This window comes from Callorhinchus milii, unplaced genomic scaffold (assembly GCF_018977255.1).
Source record: "Callorhinchus milii isolate IMCB2004 unplaced genomic scaffold, IMCB_Cmil_1.0 Scaffold6, whole genome shotgun sequence".
Taxonomy (NCBI): Eukaryota; Metazoa; Chordata; class Chondrichthyes; order Chimaeriformes; family Callorhinchidae; genus Callorhinchus; species Callorhinchus milii.
The window spans coordinates 20,321,624-20,342,022 of NW_024704747.1; the positions used below are offsets into that span (position 1 = coordinate 20,321,624).

Below are 20,399 nucleotides of genomic sequence, written 5' to 3' on the forward strand. Positions count from 1 at the left end.
ATAAAAATGAATTAGATCTCAAGTCAAATTATCTCTATCAAGAAGAAGAATTATAATTCACCACAGAGTCATACACCACTCCAAAGAAAGTTTGAAACGATACTAGTAATACAAGTATTACGGAATATAACCTTTGTTTTACACAGTTCTATCACTAATTTCTATTGTAATTTATTGTGTCCCAGAATGTGCCTCAACTCCAACTGTAAAAGATCAGGGCTATCTGAGTTTTCCTACATGAACAATCTTTGTGGCTACTCTGAGAGAGGACATTTTAGTGAAAACTTGTGATGAATTATGGATAGATTTTAAATAAAGCTCCCATAGAAGCTTAATTACTAAATCTAATAATTAGTGTGACACTGAGACATACACACAGAGAAGGTTCCAGGTTCAATCTCTCATCTGGATTGAATTTGCTGATCTCAGCCAGGGCAGCAATGGAGTTGCTGTATGTGCCTTTGGACTAAGGAGGAGAAAAATCATTCAGCGGCACTGCTCATGATATCTATCCAGTAATCTCTATTGGAAAGTCAATGGGTGTGTATGGGATGTTGGTGAGGATGGAATAGGTCTCATCTACAATGCCCTCTTTATTGAACAGAATACCAAAAATCATTTACCAGGCATACATATGAAGAAAGGAGAGTTGGACAGGTCCTGAAGGGCAGCTGATGCCTGTGGAACTATACACTCGTTGAGACAGCATCATTAGGAGAAAGAGAGAGGAAACATACTTGAATAATTGCGGTTGCTTGTATTGTTTTATAACACCTTTTAAAGGGTCAAAAGAAGTGCCTGAAAACATGGTACATCAGTGCCAGTGGAGCACACACTTAGGAATAAAATTAGGTTCAAGATTATTCAATGTCAGTGGGGAACAGAATCTTGCCAGCTGCAAGACTCCAGTGCTGTAGTGAGAATATCAGGATATCATAGTTTCACTGCAAAAAATGAACATCATTGCTCCAAAAATTATTTATTGGTACATGGAAGTACATCGTAAAAATGGAGGAATAGGCCAAGGGAAACAAATTATCTTACAAATATGAATACTATCACACTCCCTCTTTCCATATAATGTTATCCTCCAAGAACATGTTCCCATCTGAAGGGATTAAAGAATTATAATCAGCCAAGTGTTAAATAGGTAAATAAATAAGACAGCAACACTACAGCTGTGCATTTTCATGAATCAATGACATTTTAGTGAGCGTTTAAATGAATAAATTTAATATTTTAGAGTAAAAATAAACTTCTTACATATGAACAGATGAAATGTTTGTATTTACAGAATACTTGTAGTTCACAGTATAATTGATTATTTTTCAGGCTACATTTGGTAAATGAAACTTCCCGGTTATTACCCAAGTGACCTTACGTTTAAATTAACACCATTTGCCTTTGACTTTAGACATTGCAGCATACCCTTAACTGCCTCTTTAGCAAGCATCAATTGACCAAAACCACCCCTGTTATTAACCCTTACATTTGATATAGCGCCTTCTCACCTAACCCTAAGGCAGATAGCATTTCTGTTTAACATCTCAGAAGAAAGGTAGCGCTTCCAGCAATGCAGCGCACCCCAACAGTGCACTGGAGTGTCAACCTAGACTATGAGCTAGAAGTGCTCATGTGGCACTTGAATCTACCAACTTTTGACTCAGAAGGCAATATTACTACTAACTGAGCCAGTCTGACCTGGCTAATATTTCCATATGACATGGAAGAAGTTGATACAGTGCTTTCTGCACATGCTATAAACAAGGAATGTATTTTAATTTCCTTGGATGTCAATTTTCTAGAATAAATTTGGTTGGAGTAATTAAAATAAAATGGAGGATTTGTAATGAAGCAATTTCTTGAGACGAGGAGCAGATGGGTGCTTTATAACAGCAAATGTGTTTTCATCTAAATCAAGATTTGAAACTTTGTGCTATAATTAATGTGAATCCAGGGAAATCTTCCCTTGTTTCAGTAGATGGTCAGTGACTGATTGGAGGTGACGGTTATAGATGAATTGTGACCAGCTTTCTTCTCCGTTACAGTTGGTTTTTAAGACATGAGTTGACAGCAATTAGAAACAACCCCACACAAGCTCTCTAACATCATCACTTTTCTTTAGATAGATTTTGTCAAGCTGTCTGCTAGTGTTTTATGATTGTGGTTGAGTAGTCTTGCCTTTGTCTGCTTTTTGTCTTGCCTTTGTCTGCTCTTTGAATTTGAATTCTGTAAAGGGTTTGGTACTATATTAATGATAGATACACAAGACAAATAATTATACTTGCATCTTTATAGGTAGCAGAATGAAAAGTTATATGTAGTTATAACATGATAAAAAAGTAGAGAATTACAAATGGGTTCACTTATCAGCCTTGATAAGACACGTAACAAAACACCTTCTGAGATCATCAGACAGATTCAAGTAAAATATTTTGCTTTGTAACATACTAAAATACCCCAACCTTTCTTATATTGAACATTATTTACAACTTTTTTGTTATTTGAGAAGCCATATAAAACATCTTTTTGTAGAACTCTGTAATACAGTGGAATAGAGTAGAGCCTGGGTTTTGTTGCTGTTTCTTTTTTATGGAATGAGAGTACACAACTCCTTTATAATAGGAAATCCCTGGAACATTTTACTATGGGAAAAATTGAGATTTCAAGCAATAACATTTTCTAAAAGGAAGTGATAGGTAAAGATACTGAGTTTTACATAAATAAATACTGTATATTGTATGATTTTAAATGGTCAAATTTATTTTCCGTCTGTTTTCTCCATTCGTTTCCTGAAAACACTGACTTATGTCTTATCATAGTTCATCGAATACCAGCAGCATCTTTTAATTCATCCAAGTTATAATTTTTCAAGTGTGAGTTCATACAATAAGTGTTAAAAGTCACTTTAACTGGGACATGGAAACATTTCCATTAAGCCAGATCCTGTCTTCACCTAACTCCCTCACAAAAACTAATGCAGCATACACCAAGATTGGCAAGGGACATTGTCATCCGTATAGCTCAGTGCCGTAACATCTAGAGCATTTAACCTACTGCAGCATAGATTTTGTGTTGACTCATATTCTTTCTTAGTTTCCCGCTATGCTGCTTGACATGGTTAAGAAGTATAACTGATCCTGGCAGGCACATCATTGATATTCAATACTTACATCCATTATGCAGTCAATTTAATTTAGAATACACCAAATTGTTTTTTTATGGTATGGGAGTCAGAGCACAAGTACCATGGCTTGATAGTTTTTTTTTGTATCGATTGTGTGTCTTTACTGGTTGTACTGAAGTATTGGTTTGGTTTGGGCATTACTTTGGCTGCAAACTAGATCAATTTGTGTTAAAGACTTCCTTAAATAATGAGCAGAATAGATTTGCAAATAAAACAGCATTAAATAAATGAACACAAGAAGCAAGCTATGCTTTATGGTAAATTCAGCTGACAAGGAAGATACTTTTTAAAATATAGTATAGTATAAATGATTCTACTTTTCTAGGAGTGCTGTTTAATTTTTGATCCACATAAAAGCACAATATAATTTGTCAGAGAATACGTATTTCGCCTGTGTGGACATAGCTTACCAATAGGATTTTCAGTAGTAAATTAATCAAACCAGTCAAAGTTTAAAATAAAATAAAAGTGTATCTGTTAGGAGAAATTATTATTACAGTAAGATTAGTGTTTCTCTGCATTAAGTTTTCTCAGGGTCAGTTAATGAATATTATTTTTTGATGAGTATCAATAACAAAAATATGTTGAGCTCCATTGTGCCAATGCAGACACACAGCGAGTGTGCAGATGATATCTGACTAGGACTCAAAACATCTGCTTGACGTGTTAGATCTAATTTTTGGGGTGTGGGGATGGGGGGAAGAGGATTGTGATACAACACATTAAATTTGACTATTTGGCTTCTCCCAATGGCAGGGGATTGTTTGGCAAACTTTAGAAGGGAGTTTTTTTTACATTTAATGTAATTTTCCCTTCAGTACTGGTCTACATAAATTAACTAGCATGTCTATTATTTTAGCTGTATGTAATATATGCCATTGTGCCTCAAAAAAAATCCTGGTGACTCTGTCCCTTTGTTGATAATACTCTTTGCTTGCTTGTGAGTCTTTATCTTTATTGATGTGGCTTAATGGTGTTGCTTATTTTTTGTAACCTTATGTCCTTTTTATTGGTTCAGAACTATTAACTTCCATTCTAAAAGCTGCCCTAGATGTAGCAAACCGATCAAAGATGGAAGCATGGAGTTGTTTGGTTATCGCTGAATCTAGAATGCTATCTGGAAAAGTCCATTTCACTTGACCTTGTGTAACAAATCAATTTTTAAAAATTACTATGTCAAAAACAATCATCGTCCTTTTGCAGTTTGCAATTTTTCATTTCCATGTAAACCTGAGCTCAACAAGATCTGGCACTATGACAAAACTGTCTGGAATGTCTGGCACTACAAGGCAGACATAATTCCCCAGTTCTGAATTGCAGCAAGTTGCTAATCAATGATTTGCAATGTTTATTGATGTGAACAACCACTGCTACAATGTCACAAACACTGTACAACAACAACAACAAGATTACATTTGTATAGCGCATTTCACGTCGGGAGGACATCCCAAGGTGCTGTACATATGTACTGTAGGGATGCATTTGCATCAGTAGTTTAAAAGTCTAAAATAGTGACAATTACCTATTCAGTTAATCTTGTGCAAAAAGAAGAGTTTCAGTAAGTGGTTGCAAATCTAAATCCGGAAGGACAACAATGACAACAACTTGATTTATATAGCGTCCTTCACGCACATTAGTGTCTTGGAACACTGCACAGTGCCAGCATTGGACCATCTTTCCCCCCCCCACCCCCCAACCCCCGATTCAGAGTCAGGCTCCACCATTGTTAAGCACTCTGAAATGCTATCCTGCGTGGAGAGCGCTTTATAGGTTCAAGACGTTGTTATTGTATTGGGTGCCGAGCAAAAGAGGAGGGAGAGGTAACTATAAGCACAGTCAAAGAGATAGATCTTAGATAAAGAGGGGGTGAGGCGGAGGGATTGATTCAGGAAGTTCCATCGGTTGGGCATAGTGGTTGAAGGCATGGCCACCGATGGTGGGGCAGAGGGGTTGTGGACATACAGCGGGGAAAGGAGCAGGCAGAGAAGTGCAGTCTGAGCAACTCAAGTAGTGAGATGCTAGGGCTTAAAGTGCTACATTCTGATATACACACCGTAAATTGTCACTTCAATCAGCCAAAACAAAGGAATAAAGGCAGCTGTTAACATTTGTTTTGACAAGAATTCCTCTCCGAGGCAGGTTAACATGTTCACAAGTCATTTGAGATAGAAAGAGGTTCTGAACAGTAGTTTCCCTGTTCATTTTATGCTCAAAATGCACAAATCTTTCCTCACCTTGGATTTTAATTTGTATTTCTTGCAAAACAAGTTTTGTATTGACTTGTATTTGTGTACCTATTGTATGCAAATTGGCTGCAACATTTGCTTATAAATACAGTCACTACATTTTACAGTAAAATTGAGTGAAGTGCTTTGAAATGTCTTAATGACATGATAAAGCGCTATGTGAAATGCAAGGTTATTATTTTATGCTTTCAAATTACCAACTACAGAGACCTTAACACCTTTGAAGTCATGATCAATCATCAGTATATCCAGTACTAGGATCTTAATCAGTGCCTAATGAAATCTCAGTATGGTTTTAGTCAAGATGTTCAACTGTTGGGCATGCTGCTTTACCTGGCAGTTCTGGCAATATGATTGAATTCTGATGAAGTTCAGCTAGTGGCATACATGGCATCCAGTAGATCTCTCATCATGCAGCACAGTTTTGTCATAAAGCTTATCATTTTACTAGTCAGAGATTATTTGCTTTCTTAATTTAGTGAGATTAAAGTTACTGTTTATACCATAATGGTCATGTCACTTTCCGAGACTATCCACACTGGTTTATAATGACCCTACGTCTTCTTGCTCACTGTTATTAATAACCTACAAGTTACTGACATCAAGGATCTCGTATTTCTTTTTGAAAAGATAGGCCTAAGTAACCACCAAATCAAAGTAATAACCTACAATGTGTTGAATGGACATGTGGTCTCTGCCACTGCCTCACCCCTCAGGCTGCTGAAACCCTCACCCATGCATTCGTCACCTCAAGGCTTGATTACGGGAACTCCCTCCTCATCGGCCTTCCCAACTCTTCCCTTCACAAGCTGCAGATCATCCAAAAGTCTGCAGCTCGTGTACTCTCACACACGATGCTTCGTGACCCCATCACTCCCACCCTCGCCCGACTCCAATGGCTCCCCATTCCCCAGAGGATCGAGTTCACGATCCTCGTCCTCACCTTTAAGGCCATCTATAGCCTTGCCCTCTCCTACCTCTTTGACCTGCTGACTCCCTACGAGCCTACCCACTCCCTCCGTTCATCGGGCTCCGGCCTGCTCCATGTCTCCCGCCCGACCCGCCCTACCATCGGTGGCCGGGCTTTCAGCCTCTCTGCCCCCACACTCTGGAACTCCATCCCACAGTCCCTTGGCCTCGCTTCCTCCCTTACCTCCTTCAAGGCCGATCTCAAGACCTTTCTCTTCGACCGTGCCTTTGGTCTCCCTCCCACCTCTCTGCCTTCCCTCACCCCTACACCAACCCTCCCCCATGCTCGGGCCCCAGACACCTGACTGTTCAGCGCTTTGGAATGTCCTCCCGACTGAAAGGCGCTCTATAAATGTAATTTTGTTGTTGTTGTTGTTTGTTTGGCAGCTACCTGCTGTATCCATTTCTCTTCCTCCTTTTCATGAATTTTTGATTGGAACCAAACTTAAAGCAAACATTTTGTCAGTTCCCAAAATATTTCAAATTGAGACTGAATTTTCACGTTATGAGTGATGATACATTTCAAGCCAAACGGCTTTACAGGCAAAGACAAAGTGGAATTTCAGACCTCATATTTGCATCCCATAAATTTTTATTAACAAACTTTCTTGATATAAAAGCCTATAGATTTATGTAACAGGCGACTACTTTCAAAGTTAGAAAGAGTTTAGGACATGAATGGTAACCTTTGATGTAGTCAGAAAACAGCTTTGTAATTGAGTTTGTAATTTTACTCAAACAGTGAAGGGTTAACAAAAGTGGGCCACTGGTGGCTTAATAATAATCCTTGCATTTGATATAGTGCTTTTCACATCTTCTAGACATCTCAAAGTGCATCAGAGAATATACTGTAAAGTGTACACTTGTGGGCAAAAAGCGCCAGCCAGTTGCGCACAGCAGTGTTGCACAAAAAGTCGTGGATTGAAGTGACCAATTTATTGTTTTTTTTTGTTCTTTTCTTGAGGGATTATCAGGCGTGTGGAGTAAGGAAACTTGCCCAAGGTTTTACCCTGAGCTACAGGATTAATTCTTGAAAACCCATTACAACAGCTGTCATTTGGTTCTAAGAAGCAATTACAGATACTTGTTATTGCTATGAATTCTGACTAGGCTAGAAGAAGGGTCATACAAATGGGGTGTGGTGATGTATCTATTTTTCATGCTGTAAAAATGTAATCAACATTTCAAATTAAAATTATAATTCAAGGTTCGATCTACTAATATTTGTGCTCACGAACCAAGGATTTGTCAAACTTTCATGTCCAATCCATATACTTTATAGAATTTTCATGAACTACTGAAGCTATTGTTTGAACCTATAGTATCTCTTTCCTTGAGATTCTGGATTCACGTTCTGTGTTGGTATTTGAGCTCACAGTCCAGGTTGGAAGTACTGTCTTGCATTAACTGTGGGAAATTAAACTGAGACCATCTATCAGTTTGGAGGTAGGTATTAAAGATTCCATGGAAAAGTGTTTCTCTTGGTAAACTGCCATGGTTGCCTATGAAAATAGATATTACAATAAATAGTAATTACTTGCTAAGCATAATACAAGGAACTGTAAATATGCAAATTATTTCTATCTTCTTAGTGGTGTGCTATGATCTTCAGTTCAAAAGAGAAGTAGCTGATCATAGTCAAATTTATTTGTGTAGTTTTCCAAAACTCTTTGATCATCTATTGATTGTTGGCTCAGTCTCCATTTTCTCAAACTCACTGCCATTTGTATAACCCCCTAACTCATTCTCAAGAAATCCTCTCTTGACCCTTACAGGCTACCAACCTATCTCTAAACTACCCTTTCTATCCTAGGTGCTCTAATAAATTGTTCCCTCCCACCTTAGTTTTTTCCTTTCATGGTGTCCTGCATGACTCCCTCCAATTAGATTATCTCCCTGTCCATATCACTGAGACTGCCCTGCAGATGACACCTAACTATCTCTGCCTCTACCCCTTGACTCCAGGACCACTATTGTTCTGACCACTGCCTGCTGGACATCAAGTCATGTTTGAACTCTAACTTCTTTCAGTTAGACTGAGGCTCTCCTGCTTGGCTTCAGCCAGTCGTCTTGCCTCAGGCTCTGACAATCTGTAGACAGTAACATTACATAAACAGCAAAGCAAGGGGCAAATCACCATTTTTTTAAAAATCTAGGGCTAGAACTCTCAGAAAAACCTTTTTTTTGAAATAGCATTGGATTTTTTGCACCAAATGATCGGGCAGCAGGTAAGAACTCAGTTCAATGTTTCATCCAAAGGATTACACATTGCAATCCAATAAGTAACACCCTTACAAATTGGACTTGTGGCTGGATTATAATTAATCTTAATTATCAATCAGTCCCATGACTTTCTGTTATGATGATTATGGAAAATACGAATAATCTATCTTCTCATTCCAGATGTGTTCTCGATCGGTAGCTCCAGAGAAACTGATGCACAGAGTCAAACATTGGAAAGAAACCTATGATAGGAGTAATCGCATTCAACTTTTTGAGTTCATGGACTTACTCACAATGTGAGTGTTAATAAATTTAAACTCCACTGAGCAAGTTCACTGTTTCTATAATCTTTGTTTCTGTTAAATTTCTGTTACCAATTTTTACGTTGTCTCCCTTTATAGATATTGGGTAACACATTTGTGGGGATAATGAGGTACATGAAAACAGCACAGGATAAAATGTTTAATAATGTTCCAGCCCCTCTCTCTGCGGAAGCATTTTGCTTATATTTGTAACCATTTATGGTAATGAGATGCCATTATCTCTTTTGGCTCAAACTGGGAACTGAGTGAAGCCAGGAATTAAATCTACCATACTTTCAGTCTGTAGCATTAACTGTTAATACTTTAGCATTTAGCAGTACTGTTCAGTTTGACAATGCAGAACTGACTAACCAGGGTGAAGAGATGGGAGAGTGCTGCATTATCAGAGATGTCATCCTTCGGATGAAACATTACACAGCGGTCCTAACTGTTTAATTAGTGAACGTTAAAGATCCTGTAACACTATTTGAAAATAGAAGGGTGTTTTTCCTTTTCGCATCATGGCTGTTTATTGAATCTTCTTTGCAAATTGGTTTTCCACATTTCCCTACAAATATACTGTACTTCACAGCAATTTCTTGTGAATCACTTTGAGACATTTTAATATTCTATGCACTATATCAAATACAAGGATCATTTATTTATGTTTTGCACTCTAATCCTAAGGTTGAGGAGGAGCCTTTTGGCATGGTTTATATTTTGATGTATGAAAATACATACCTGAAAATTGTTGGGTTTCCTGCCACAAAAAGACAAGAATTGAAGTATTAATAAAGACATTATGTGGCTGGATCTTTGGGAATAGTGAGTTTTCTGCCACCAGGCACAATACCATAACTATACACAATATCCATCTGGTACTGAAGATTGTTGGGGGTTAGGTAGCTTTGAAAAATGCTCAGGTCAATCAATAATATCTAACTCATTAATAATAATGAGTCCTGTAGCTCAGTGGTTAGAGCACTTGCTTTGCAAGTGAGAGACCTGAGTTCAATTCCAGGCAGGGCGAAACCTTGGGCAAGTTTCCTTACTCCACACGCCTAATAATAATCCCTCCAAAACCAAAAACAATAATAAATTGGTCATTTTTAATCCATGACTCTTTGTTGGACATTGCTGTGCGCAATTGGCTGCCGCGTTTGCCCACAAATATACAGTCAATTCACTTTAAAGTATATTCTGTGAAGCGCTTTGGGACGTCTAGAAGACCTGAAAAGCACTATTATCAAATGCAAGGATTCTTCTTATTATAATAATAATCCTTGAATTTGATATAGCGCTTTATCACGTCGCTGAAACGTCTCAAAGTGCTTCATAGAATATATTGTAAAGTGAATTGACTGTATATTTTGTGGGTGAATAATAAATTTAGGTGCTCCAGATCGTCACTGTAATGTTTGTCAGTGTGGCCTAATGCAGACACAGGCTACTCTTGGATATGATATTAAAACAAGAATTATTTGTTATGGGGAAACTATTGCATTATAAGGAGGCCTTGTTTCTATATTCTATTTAGTGGGAGTAGGACTTTTAGTGAAAGATACATGCTGGTCTTCAGTTCCCTTTTAACAATTTTAGTACACCTTAAGATTTTGGATCATTGGCTAATTGCTACAGTTCAGGGCAAAAGGCTGAATACAGCAAGACACAGGTAAGAATTTCCTTGGCCAAGTCAATACCTGGGCAATCATTCAGACTATAAATATCATCACAAATGTAAATTAACCTGTAGATTTCTGAGTGTCAGAATATATGAACAAATGTTAATTCAGTACAAGGTCTCATATTTGCGAAATCTTATGAGAGTTTCTTGACATAAATTATAAATAACACATCTGGACTTTTTGTAGTCGTGATTTGCAGACTTGTGCATCACACGTCGAACAAACATCTTGTGCATTAATTTTGTGCATTAAAATAGCTCACATTTTAAAATGGTTGAAGAAATTTGAAAATGGAGCCATTTGAAAAATATTGCTCAGTGTTAGAAAGATGAGTAGTTGACTAAAATAAACTACTGTATTGATGAAAGATGGAAATTTGTTAGGTACCATGTTGATCATAACACTGTGACTTACACTGACTCATATTAAAACAATGTAAATGTAATATCATCAGTTTATAGATATTCTCCATTATAACATAACTAAGAGTTGTAATAGTCAATATTTAAGTTAACTAAATGTTGAAAATTATAAAATGTGACATGGGGTTATCTGGAGAGATATTTTGAAAAATAAACAAAACGTAAAATACGACAGATGCTGGAAATCTGAAAACAAAAACAGAAGTCGCTGGGAACACTCAGCAGGTCAGGGAGCATCTATGGAGAAAGGAAAGTGAGTCAACGTTTTGGGTCCACGACCCCAGTTCTGACAAAGGGTCATGGACCGGAATCATTGACTCCTTCTCCATAGACGCTGCCTGACCTGCTGAGTGTTCCCAGTGACTTCTGTTTTTATTTTGCTTTATTGTGTAATTTTTTCCCTTTGAACCATGCATCATCGTGACCTGCTTCCAATACCAATTGTTACACTGAGCTGGCACAGTGGTGTGGTTCTGCAGTGATCCATCATCACATTCCACTTCCCCTTTTTAGCAAAGAGATGATTGAACTCTGCTTCATTATCTCCTTAGGATAACACAGATGAGATCAGCAACTCAGTGGCCTAAAGGAATTGGAACTGTGGAAGTGCACATTGATGCTACAATGTGCTGTCCCAGTTACCATTATTTCTAACTAAATTTTTGAAGGTAAAGTTTGGGCTTCATTCCTTTTAAGTGACTTCTTAGTTTAATAAATTATTTGGTTGTGGCTGCTGGGAAATTTAAAAATAATACACCCTGAGATACACTCTGTGACTGAAAACAAGTTTGTATGAGGGATCTGTTTTCTTACCATTTGAAATTTGCTGATTTGAGGAAGAACTTCTTCACTCAAAGGGTGGTGAATGTATGGAACTCACTACCCCAAAGGGCTGTTGACGCTCAGTCCTTGAACATATTCAAGACTGAGATAGATAGATTTCTTATTGCAAAAGGGATTAAGGGATAATGGGATAAGGCAGGTTAGGTTATTAGTTGGAGTGAGATTAGAAGATCAGTTATGATTGAATGGCGGGGCAGGCTCGAAGGGCCGAATGGTCTACTCCTTCTCCTACATGTATGTCATGTTATGAAATGTTACAGCTAAAAGCTACACACTCAAACGTAACGTGAACTCTTTCCAGAATGTGTTTTGTGATTCTCTCAGAATAGGTTTTATTGTATTCACTCAAAAGTAAGAGTATATCTGCATTAACTTGCAGTCTGTAAACATTCCATCCAATTTTTAGAAAGTACTTTATATAATGGAAGATACAATATCTCAGCTACTTTCCTTAAGTATTCAAGAGAATTAATTAATTGGTTAATAACAGTAAGCTAATATACTAAGAAAAAAATGACATCTGTATATAATGGCTACATGAAGTTAGTCCTGGTGGCATTTTTTTAACATAGATACGCAATAAATGTACTGGGATTTAGATAGGAAATACCATAACACAATTCCAAAAATTGGCAGAAAAACTATGATAAAAGGAGGTTGATTGATAGTGTGGTAGCTGGAAGAAAGCCAACTGCTTAGAGAAGTTGGCCCATTTAAAAGTACTGTGGGATAGGTTATTATTGCTTTTTTCCATTGTCCTGGAACTTGAATTGGTAAATACCATTTTTGAAATTCTGCCCACATGCCATAATTAGCTACTTTCACTTAAACTTGCCCCCTTGGCACTGAATTGAGCTCAGTGCCATTGTTTATAATTCCACACCAGGTTCTGAAAACCTTTGATGTGTTCCCATAGCTTTACTCTTATTTATGCAGATTATGCCTTTTTATTTTTCATTGAAGTTTGAAGGAAATTCCTTACATTAACAAATGGCTCAACATCAATAAATATCAAATATTTTTGAATTTGAATCAAATAGTCAATTAAAATATTTGGGTTTTGCTGTTGAGAGGTAGATGATGTAATATAACTCACTCCAAGTCACAGGTGTGTTTGTTAGTAGCTTCTTTATTTTGTCTTTGCAAACTCCCAATAAAGCACCACTTCACACATCCTTTGTCCCACTCCTTTTATACTTCCTCTCATTTGATCAATTGTCCAATTAATCCTAATTGAAATTTCAACAGATAGAACAAGTTTAAATAATTAGTGTAAATATATTGTTTGATATCCATCAAGTCAATTTTCTGGAAATGCATTTTAATCCTATGTTTTACAAAGCTCAATTAGCACCTGTGTTGAATTGGTTACAATGAATCTCCTATTGTTGATGAGCTATATTTAAAAAATGCTTTAATTAAGCCCAAAATATGAGGTATGCATCGTATTCTGCACTACGTAACAACAGAGGAAAGCACACACCATTTGGAGAGATACATATATATTCTGCAACAAATATATGGCACATTTTTCTGGTTTTCATGGGAGCTAGAGTCCTCCCACGCGGGACAGACAGACAGGGACTGTGATACAGAATATATTATAAAGTGTAGAGACTGTGTGTTTCGTGGGAGAAACTGAGAAAGACAGAGTGAGACAGACAGAAAGAGAGAGAGAGATTGAGAGAGAGAGACAGAGAGAGAGTCAGAAAGACAGATAGCGAGAGACAGAGAGAGAGAGACAGAGAAGGGGAGACTGGGAGAGACACTGAGAGACGGAGACTGAGAGAGAGAGACTAAGAGAGACTGAGAAAGAAACTGAAAGAGAGAGACAGAGAGCCTGAGAGAGAAAATATATTAAAGGAGTCCTTCCACTGAGTCCTTTCAAAAGGAGTCCTCCCAGCTGAGTATAATGTCTAAATGAAATGTCTGTATGTGTGTTTTTCTGTATCAATCTACATTCCATATTGGATCCTTTTTTGCAAGCGAACAGCTAACCTATATTAAATGAAGTAACTCATCATCTGGAGAAGGAGAACGTAATTAAAGGAGCCAGTATGAAGGGGATTGCAGTAGAATGCAGGAAGACATAAACAGGCTAGCAGAATGGGTAGATAGATCGCAGATGAAGTTAATGTAGGAAAATGCAGGAATAATAAAGGATCTATCTATAGTTTACATGGTAGGAACTTAAGAGGAGTATAGGAGCAAAGATTCTGAAGATTCAATTCCACAAATCTCTGAAAGTAGCTACACAGGTAGATATGGCTATAACAAGGCCAATTGTGTCTTGGACTTTATATCCAGAGGAACAGAATATAAAAGTGAGGAGGTGATGTTGAATTTATTCAAAACCTTGATTAGACCGCACTTGGCGTATTGTGTCCAATTCTGGTCTCCACATTACAATATGGATATAGCAGCAATGGAAAGAGAGCAGCATAGGTTTATGAGGATGATACCAAGGCTGGCATGTTTCTACTATCAGAATAGACTGGATAGCCTATTATTATTATTATTAATTATTATTATTATTATTATTATATCCTAGGTTAGTTCTTTTTTTGGTAGAGAAGAGATGTTTAGGAGGGGACCTAATTGAAGTGTTTAAAATTATAAAAGGTTTCAATAAGGTTAACATAAATGGTTGGTGAGTCCGTAACCAGGGGACACAATATAAAATAATGACTAGGAGATCTGAAATGAGAATTTAGTAGGAACTATTCATGCAGTGAGATTGGGGAACTTGGAGCTTGAATCAGTTAGTATAGATGCATTCAAGAAGAAGCTGTACTTTCACATGAAGGAGATGGGAATAGAAAGGTATGGGAGGGAGTAGGAATGGGTGAAGACTTGTGTGGAGTATAAACATCGGCATGGACTGGTTGGGCTGAGTAGCCAGTTTCCGTGCTGTACATTCGTTGTACTTTGTACTATGGCTGAGATACCAAGAGATACTCACTTTTATTTTCGAATAGTGTCATGGAATCTTTAAGGCTCATCTTAACAAGCAGATTATACCTTAGTTTAACATTTTATTTAAAGGCTGGCTGCTCACACAAAAAAACATGAGAAGAATACCTATTTGAAAGGTTCTTTATTGTTGCTGAGTTTAAGATTTTGGCAAGGTCCTGGAAGACTGTAGGCACCTGTTCAGCATTACCTCACCATGACTCACTGTTTCAGAAAAGGAATGAAAATCGGGAGAAAAGGCAGCTTGCTATACATTTTCAATGCTAAGGTTGGTATTCAGAACAATTATATTCTGTTTACTAGATTTCATTACAGATCATTTTACTTTCCAGTCACAAATATTTGAACAGTAGAGGGCAGGTGTGAGTAATGCACCACAACAAGCAAATCATTTTAACAAGATAGTACTCCAGCTGAGTGTCTTACTATTGTTTCACAATAATTGTTTCCATCTATAATAATTCTTCACAGTTTGCCAGGAACATAAATCATAACAGAGATTTGCTTATACACTGCAGACTCACATGGATGAAGCTATTTTGTTGCTTTAATTTACTATACTAGATTTCTTTTTTATTTATCAGGTGTTTTCCAAATTAAATAAAAAAATTATATTATAATGTCAAATAAATGCAGTTATGTAGTTCAGCTAAACTATAATCATCAACTGCAACTTTTACAATCACAATAAAAAATGATCGCTTTCAAAGACACATTTTGAAATCAGTTCATTTCAAAAAGCTCAAAGAATTCAGGATAACTGCTGTGCGCAATTAGCTGTCGAGTTTCGCCCACAAAATATAGTCAATGCACTTTACAGTATATTCTGTGAAGTGCTTTTAGACATCTCGAAGACGTGATAAGGCGCTATATCAAATGCGAGGATTATTATAACACAATTATGAGTACAGGATAAGTAGTGTTTGATTATTTTAAAATAATAATTATCCTTCCATTTGATATAGCACCTTATCAGGTCGAGACATCCCAAAGCACTTCACAAGATACAGTATAAAGTGGATTGACCATGTATTTTTTGGATAAAACCCAAGAATATCTGTAAGAAAAAATAGTGTTCATAGTTGTAACTCCAGTTTATCATCATAAATTTTTGACCAATTGAGACCAAAACAGACTGGAGGAACACAAACAAAGTCATTGAAATTTACATGCTGTACATTAGCGTAGAATATTTTAAATGTCCTTCTGGAGACAATAGAGCTGAATTGTTTCCTCATATTCAGTGTGGGATAATTATGCAATAAAGAATGACAAGGAATATGTGTTTCAGGGATGTTAGCGGACTTGTGATTGACATGGTGTTAAGTGGGCTGTTAACACTCTTGATATTTATATTTCTTAGGGTTCACTGGATAACTGTCTCTTCATAATTTAACATGCCAAAGACCTAAAGGCTGGAATGCTCTCAGCTGGATAAATAGCAGGAAGATTCCGAGTGCTCTTTAATAGTAAGCTGTATGGTTTAAGCTGGTTAAACCAGCAGTGTCAAAAAGCACACTCTAGAGTTCCAAAGTCTTGGCTCTTGCATCTAAATTCTCCAGGGTATGGTAAGCAGCATGTAGCCCAATCGAGAAAGAGTGTGCACTCCTTCCCAATAGCTGTCATGCCTACGTGAGACTTATAGTAGTTTGGTTTGGCGACTCTTAAATATGGTAATGTCAGCAACCCAACTGACAAAAAAAAACCTCTTCCTAGTATTTTATAATTATTTTTCAATTAAAATAAATAAATGAATGAGCTGGATTTTAACCGTTGAGCTGTTACCTAAAATTGCTGATCTTGGGCCTTTTAAGTAAAGAATTTTATGTTTGAGTTCCCAGGACTTGGACGGTCATTCAAACTTATTTAATTCTGTCTATCAAGGAGTACGTTAGAACACTCCAGCATCCTACTTGAATCTAGAGCAAACTGATATGGTGAAGGTCTTCTCTTTCCTGGCTGTTTGTGAAATGCATTTAAGTAATTTTAACAAAGATCTTAGTGGACAGCACAAATACTTTTTCAACCTCATTTTCCAAACTCACCTCACTTGAAGTGGCCAAAAATGGCTTGTATTTCGGAAATAGAAGTATCACACTGGCCCAGTAGGAGAGGGTGTTTTGTGGTTGGGATAAAGTACAGGGAGCTTTACCCTTCTCCTGATTGTGCGATACCAGAATTGCGAGGCCTTGAAGCTAACAGTGTTCTGAAAGGAGAAAAACAGTTCCGTTCCTCAGGACTAATAACCCTTAACTTAGTAGGAACAAAACATTATCAAGTTAAAACTCGACATATTAATATATTGCTATCAGGTTTTATTGACTATTATCAAGTTTTATTTAAGTTTTACGAAGTAGTTTGTACCTTGAATTAGTACCACAACTTTTACTTCACTATCCCTATGTTTTTACTGTGTTCCTGCAATGTCATATAAGAGGAACTAAGGATATTATTTTAAGATTATGAAACTGAACCATTTTTCTAACAGGTTTATTCAGCAGGAGGAAAGAAAAAAATTTGATGAAAAATAATAGTTTTACGCTTAGAGACATGAGCCCTGTATATATGGGATCACAGTGCCATGACTCGTTCTGCCTTTCAGGGTCTTGGGATGTCCTCCTGACATGAAAGGTGCAATACAAATGTAATTTTGTTGTTGTTGTTGTTGCCTTCCCCCACCTTAGCAACATCGCCTGGCTCCGCCATTGCTTCTCTCCTCAGGCCGCCAAGACCCTCATCCATTAATTAGTTACATCTAGGCTCCACTACTCCAATTCCCTGCTTGTCGGCCTTCCCAACTCTTCCTTCCACAAGCTGCAGATCATTCAGAACTCTGCGGCTCGATTCCTCTCCCGCACCAGGCTCTGTGACTCTATCACCTCACCTGGATCCAATGGCTCTTTATCCCCCAGTGGATAGAGTTCAAAATCCTCGTACTCTCCCTCAAAGCCCTTTACTGCCTTGCTCCTTTCAACCTCTGGGATCTGCAAAGGCCATATTGACCTGTCCGCTCCCTCCGTTCAGCAGGTTCTCCAGTGCCTTGGGACGTCCTCCCGACGTGAAAGGTGCTATACAAATGTAATTTATTTGTTTACATGATCCACAGTTGTCATTTGTTGCGTTTGTGTTGACAACAAATAATTGTGTACTACATTATTTATAATAAAGTATTTGGCTGTTTAAATGTTCATCATATTCTCTTAAATAAACTAATTTTCTACTTGTTTTCATCTGTCAATATCAATATTATAAACTGCCAGCTAACCAACAGATTAGTTATTATGCTTTCAACTGATTTCATCAATATGAAATTAATGTAACAATGTGCAAATATTTTTCGGAAATATAATGGAGGGGTGGGGGTCTGATGTTTTGTGAGCCTGATATTTCAGGCAGCTTAGTATTCATTTAATCAAATCCAATAGATTGCAACTCTCCTACTGTTTTTTTAGAGCTGAATTAATAGATAGACAATTGGGAAGTATTTGGAATGATTCAAACAGTGAAAAATCAATATAAATAAGGATTTCCTACTTATGCATGTCTGAGCTTCAGACGTGGAAAATAATGGTGGATCTTGTAACACTGAGTGAAATTCATACAACACTATCAGTTTGGGAAATATACTAATACTTCTTTTAAATAACTTCTTTAAGTATGGGGCTGCAATTGAGATATATCAATCTCATCTCCAGTGACCACTTGTTTTCTGTCTTATTGGAGCAATTGGCTGTTACTGAAGGCGGTTTATCTTAAATTGGCAGGAGGTAACTTGATCCCAGGCCCATGATAATGACATTCCCATCAAAAACCTCTAAAAAGTACATGACAGTTATCCAAGATAATTGTGCCTCCCTCCATCTTTGTCGTTCATCTCCTTTATCAAATGTTAGACCTTCATTCTGCACTTCCAATTATTGCAAAATCTTGGTTGAAATCGGTAACTTGTTTAGTGCAGAAGTAAATCACATACTACTGTTGCATAGCATTATACTGTATGTTGGAGCATTAAAATAATAATAATTTTTGCATTTGATATATAGGGCCTGATCATGTCTTCGAGATGTCTCAGAGTGCTTCACAGAATATACTGTAAAGTGAATTTATTTTGTATATTTTGTGGGCGAAACAAGGCAGTCAATTGCACACAGCAGTGTCCCACAAACAGTCGTGGGTTGAGTGACCGAATTATTATTATTATTTTTTGAAGGGATTATTACCCCCGGAAAAGCAATCCACTAATTGACTAACTGTCGGGTTCCTATTTACTGCTAGCTAAACAGAGGCACGTGGAGTAAGGAAAGTTGCCCAACGTTTCGCACTGCCTGGGAATCAAACCCAGGTTCACTCGCTTGCTGAGGCGAGTGTTCTAACCCCTAAGCTACAGGACTCCACGATTGCTATACGATCTGCTTTTTAAAATGAAAAATAAACCATATCTTATTTTTCTATTGTGTAATCCAGCAAAAACAATTAAAATATCACAATATTATATAGTCTCTATTACAGTATTTGTTGCTTACCAACTCAGTATTAGAGAGTCCAGCATGTCAATTGACATTGAATGGATGCAGTCTTAGATTTTCAACAAACATTTTTATTGTAAAATAACTTGTTTTTTCAACATTATGAATTTGTGCTTTTGCAGCACCGAACCAGTGGAAAATGTTTCCATAAAAGAGGAGAAGATTGGAGTTATAGAAAAAGACAGTAAAAACTTATATAAGGTGAGGATATTCAGAATGTTTTGCATGGCATATTTGGAGAAGATACAGAAAAGTAAAATATTTACTTTTAAAAATTTAGATTTTTTTTGATGAAATGTTAAGACTTTTTCCTCCTTTTCTAACATAGTAAGGACACCATTGCCATATCTAACAATGGTAGCCTATTAATGATGTGAAACCTTCAGAAACTAATTGTTTAAATGAAACTCAATTTGAAGTGAAAAACCTGAAAGCGTGGAGTCCTGTAGCTCAGTGGTTAGAGCACTCGCTTTGCAAGTGAGAGACCTGAGTTCAATTCCAGGCAGAGGGCGAAACCTTGGGCAAGTTTCCTTACTCCACACGCCTAATAATAATCCCTCCAAAACAAAAAACAATAATAAATTGGTCATTTTCAATCTACGACTGTTTGTGGGACATTGCTGTGCGCAATTGGCTGCCGCGTTCGCCCACAAATATATAGTCAATTCACTTTACAGTGTGTTCTGTGAAGCGCTTTGGGATGTCCTCCCGACGTGAAAAGCGCTATATCAAATGCAAGGATTATTATTATTATATCTAAATTTATCCCTTAATATAAAAAAAACTCTAAAAGGTAATAATGGTCTTCAAACTTTCCCCACTTGAAACCATTTCTCTACCTTAATTCATTTGAAATGCTAACCTTATTTTTATGCCAAAGCCTCATTTGAACAATGATGATAAATTGTGTTGGCTAGATAAGAATGTCAAAAAAAAACTTGTTCTTTGTACCACCATAACAAAAAGGTAATGCGATGTAAATGTTGCAGCATTGGTTGGAATTTTTCCTCAGGAGTATCCTAG

At 37.1% G+C, this 20,399-nt stretch overlaps 1 protein-coding gene across 1 annotated transcript in view; it reads left to right on the top strand.

The window, feature by feature from the left end:
* Positions 1-20,399, top strand: part of LOC103182940 — an 81,006-nt gene that overhangs the window by 23,518 nt on the left and 37,089 nt on the right. The window contains exons 6-7 of the mRNA XM_042336431.1: positions 8,806-8,921; positions 19,499-19,577. Of these exons, the coding sequence (XP_042192365.1) occupies positions 8,806-8,921; positions 19,499-19,577 (195 nt within the window). The remainder of the gene's footprint in view (positions 1-8,805; positions 8,922-19,498; positions 19,578-20,399) is intronic.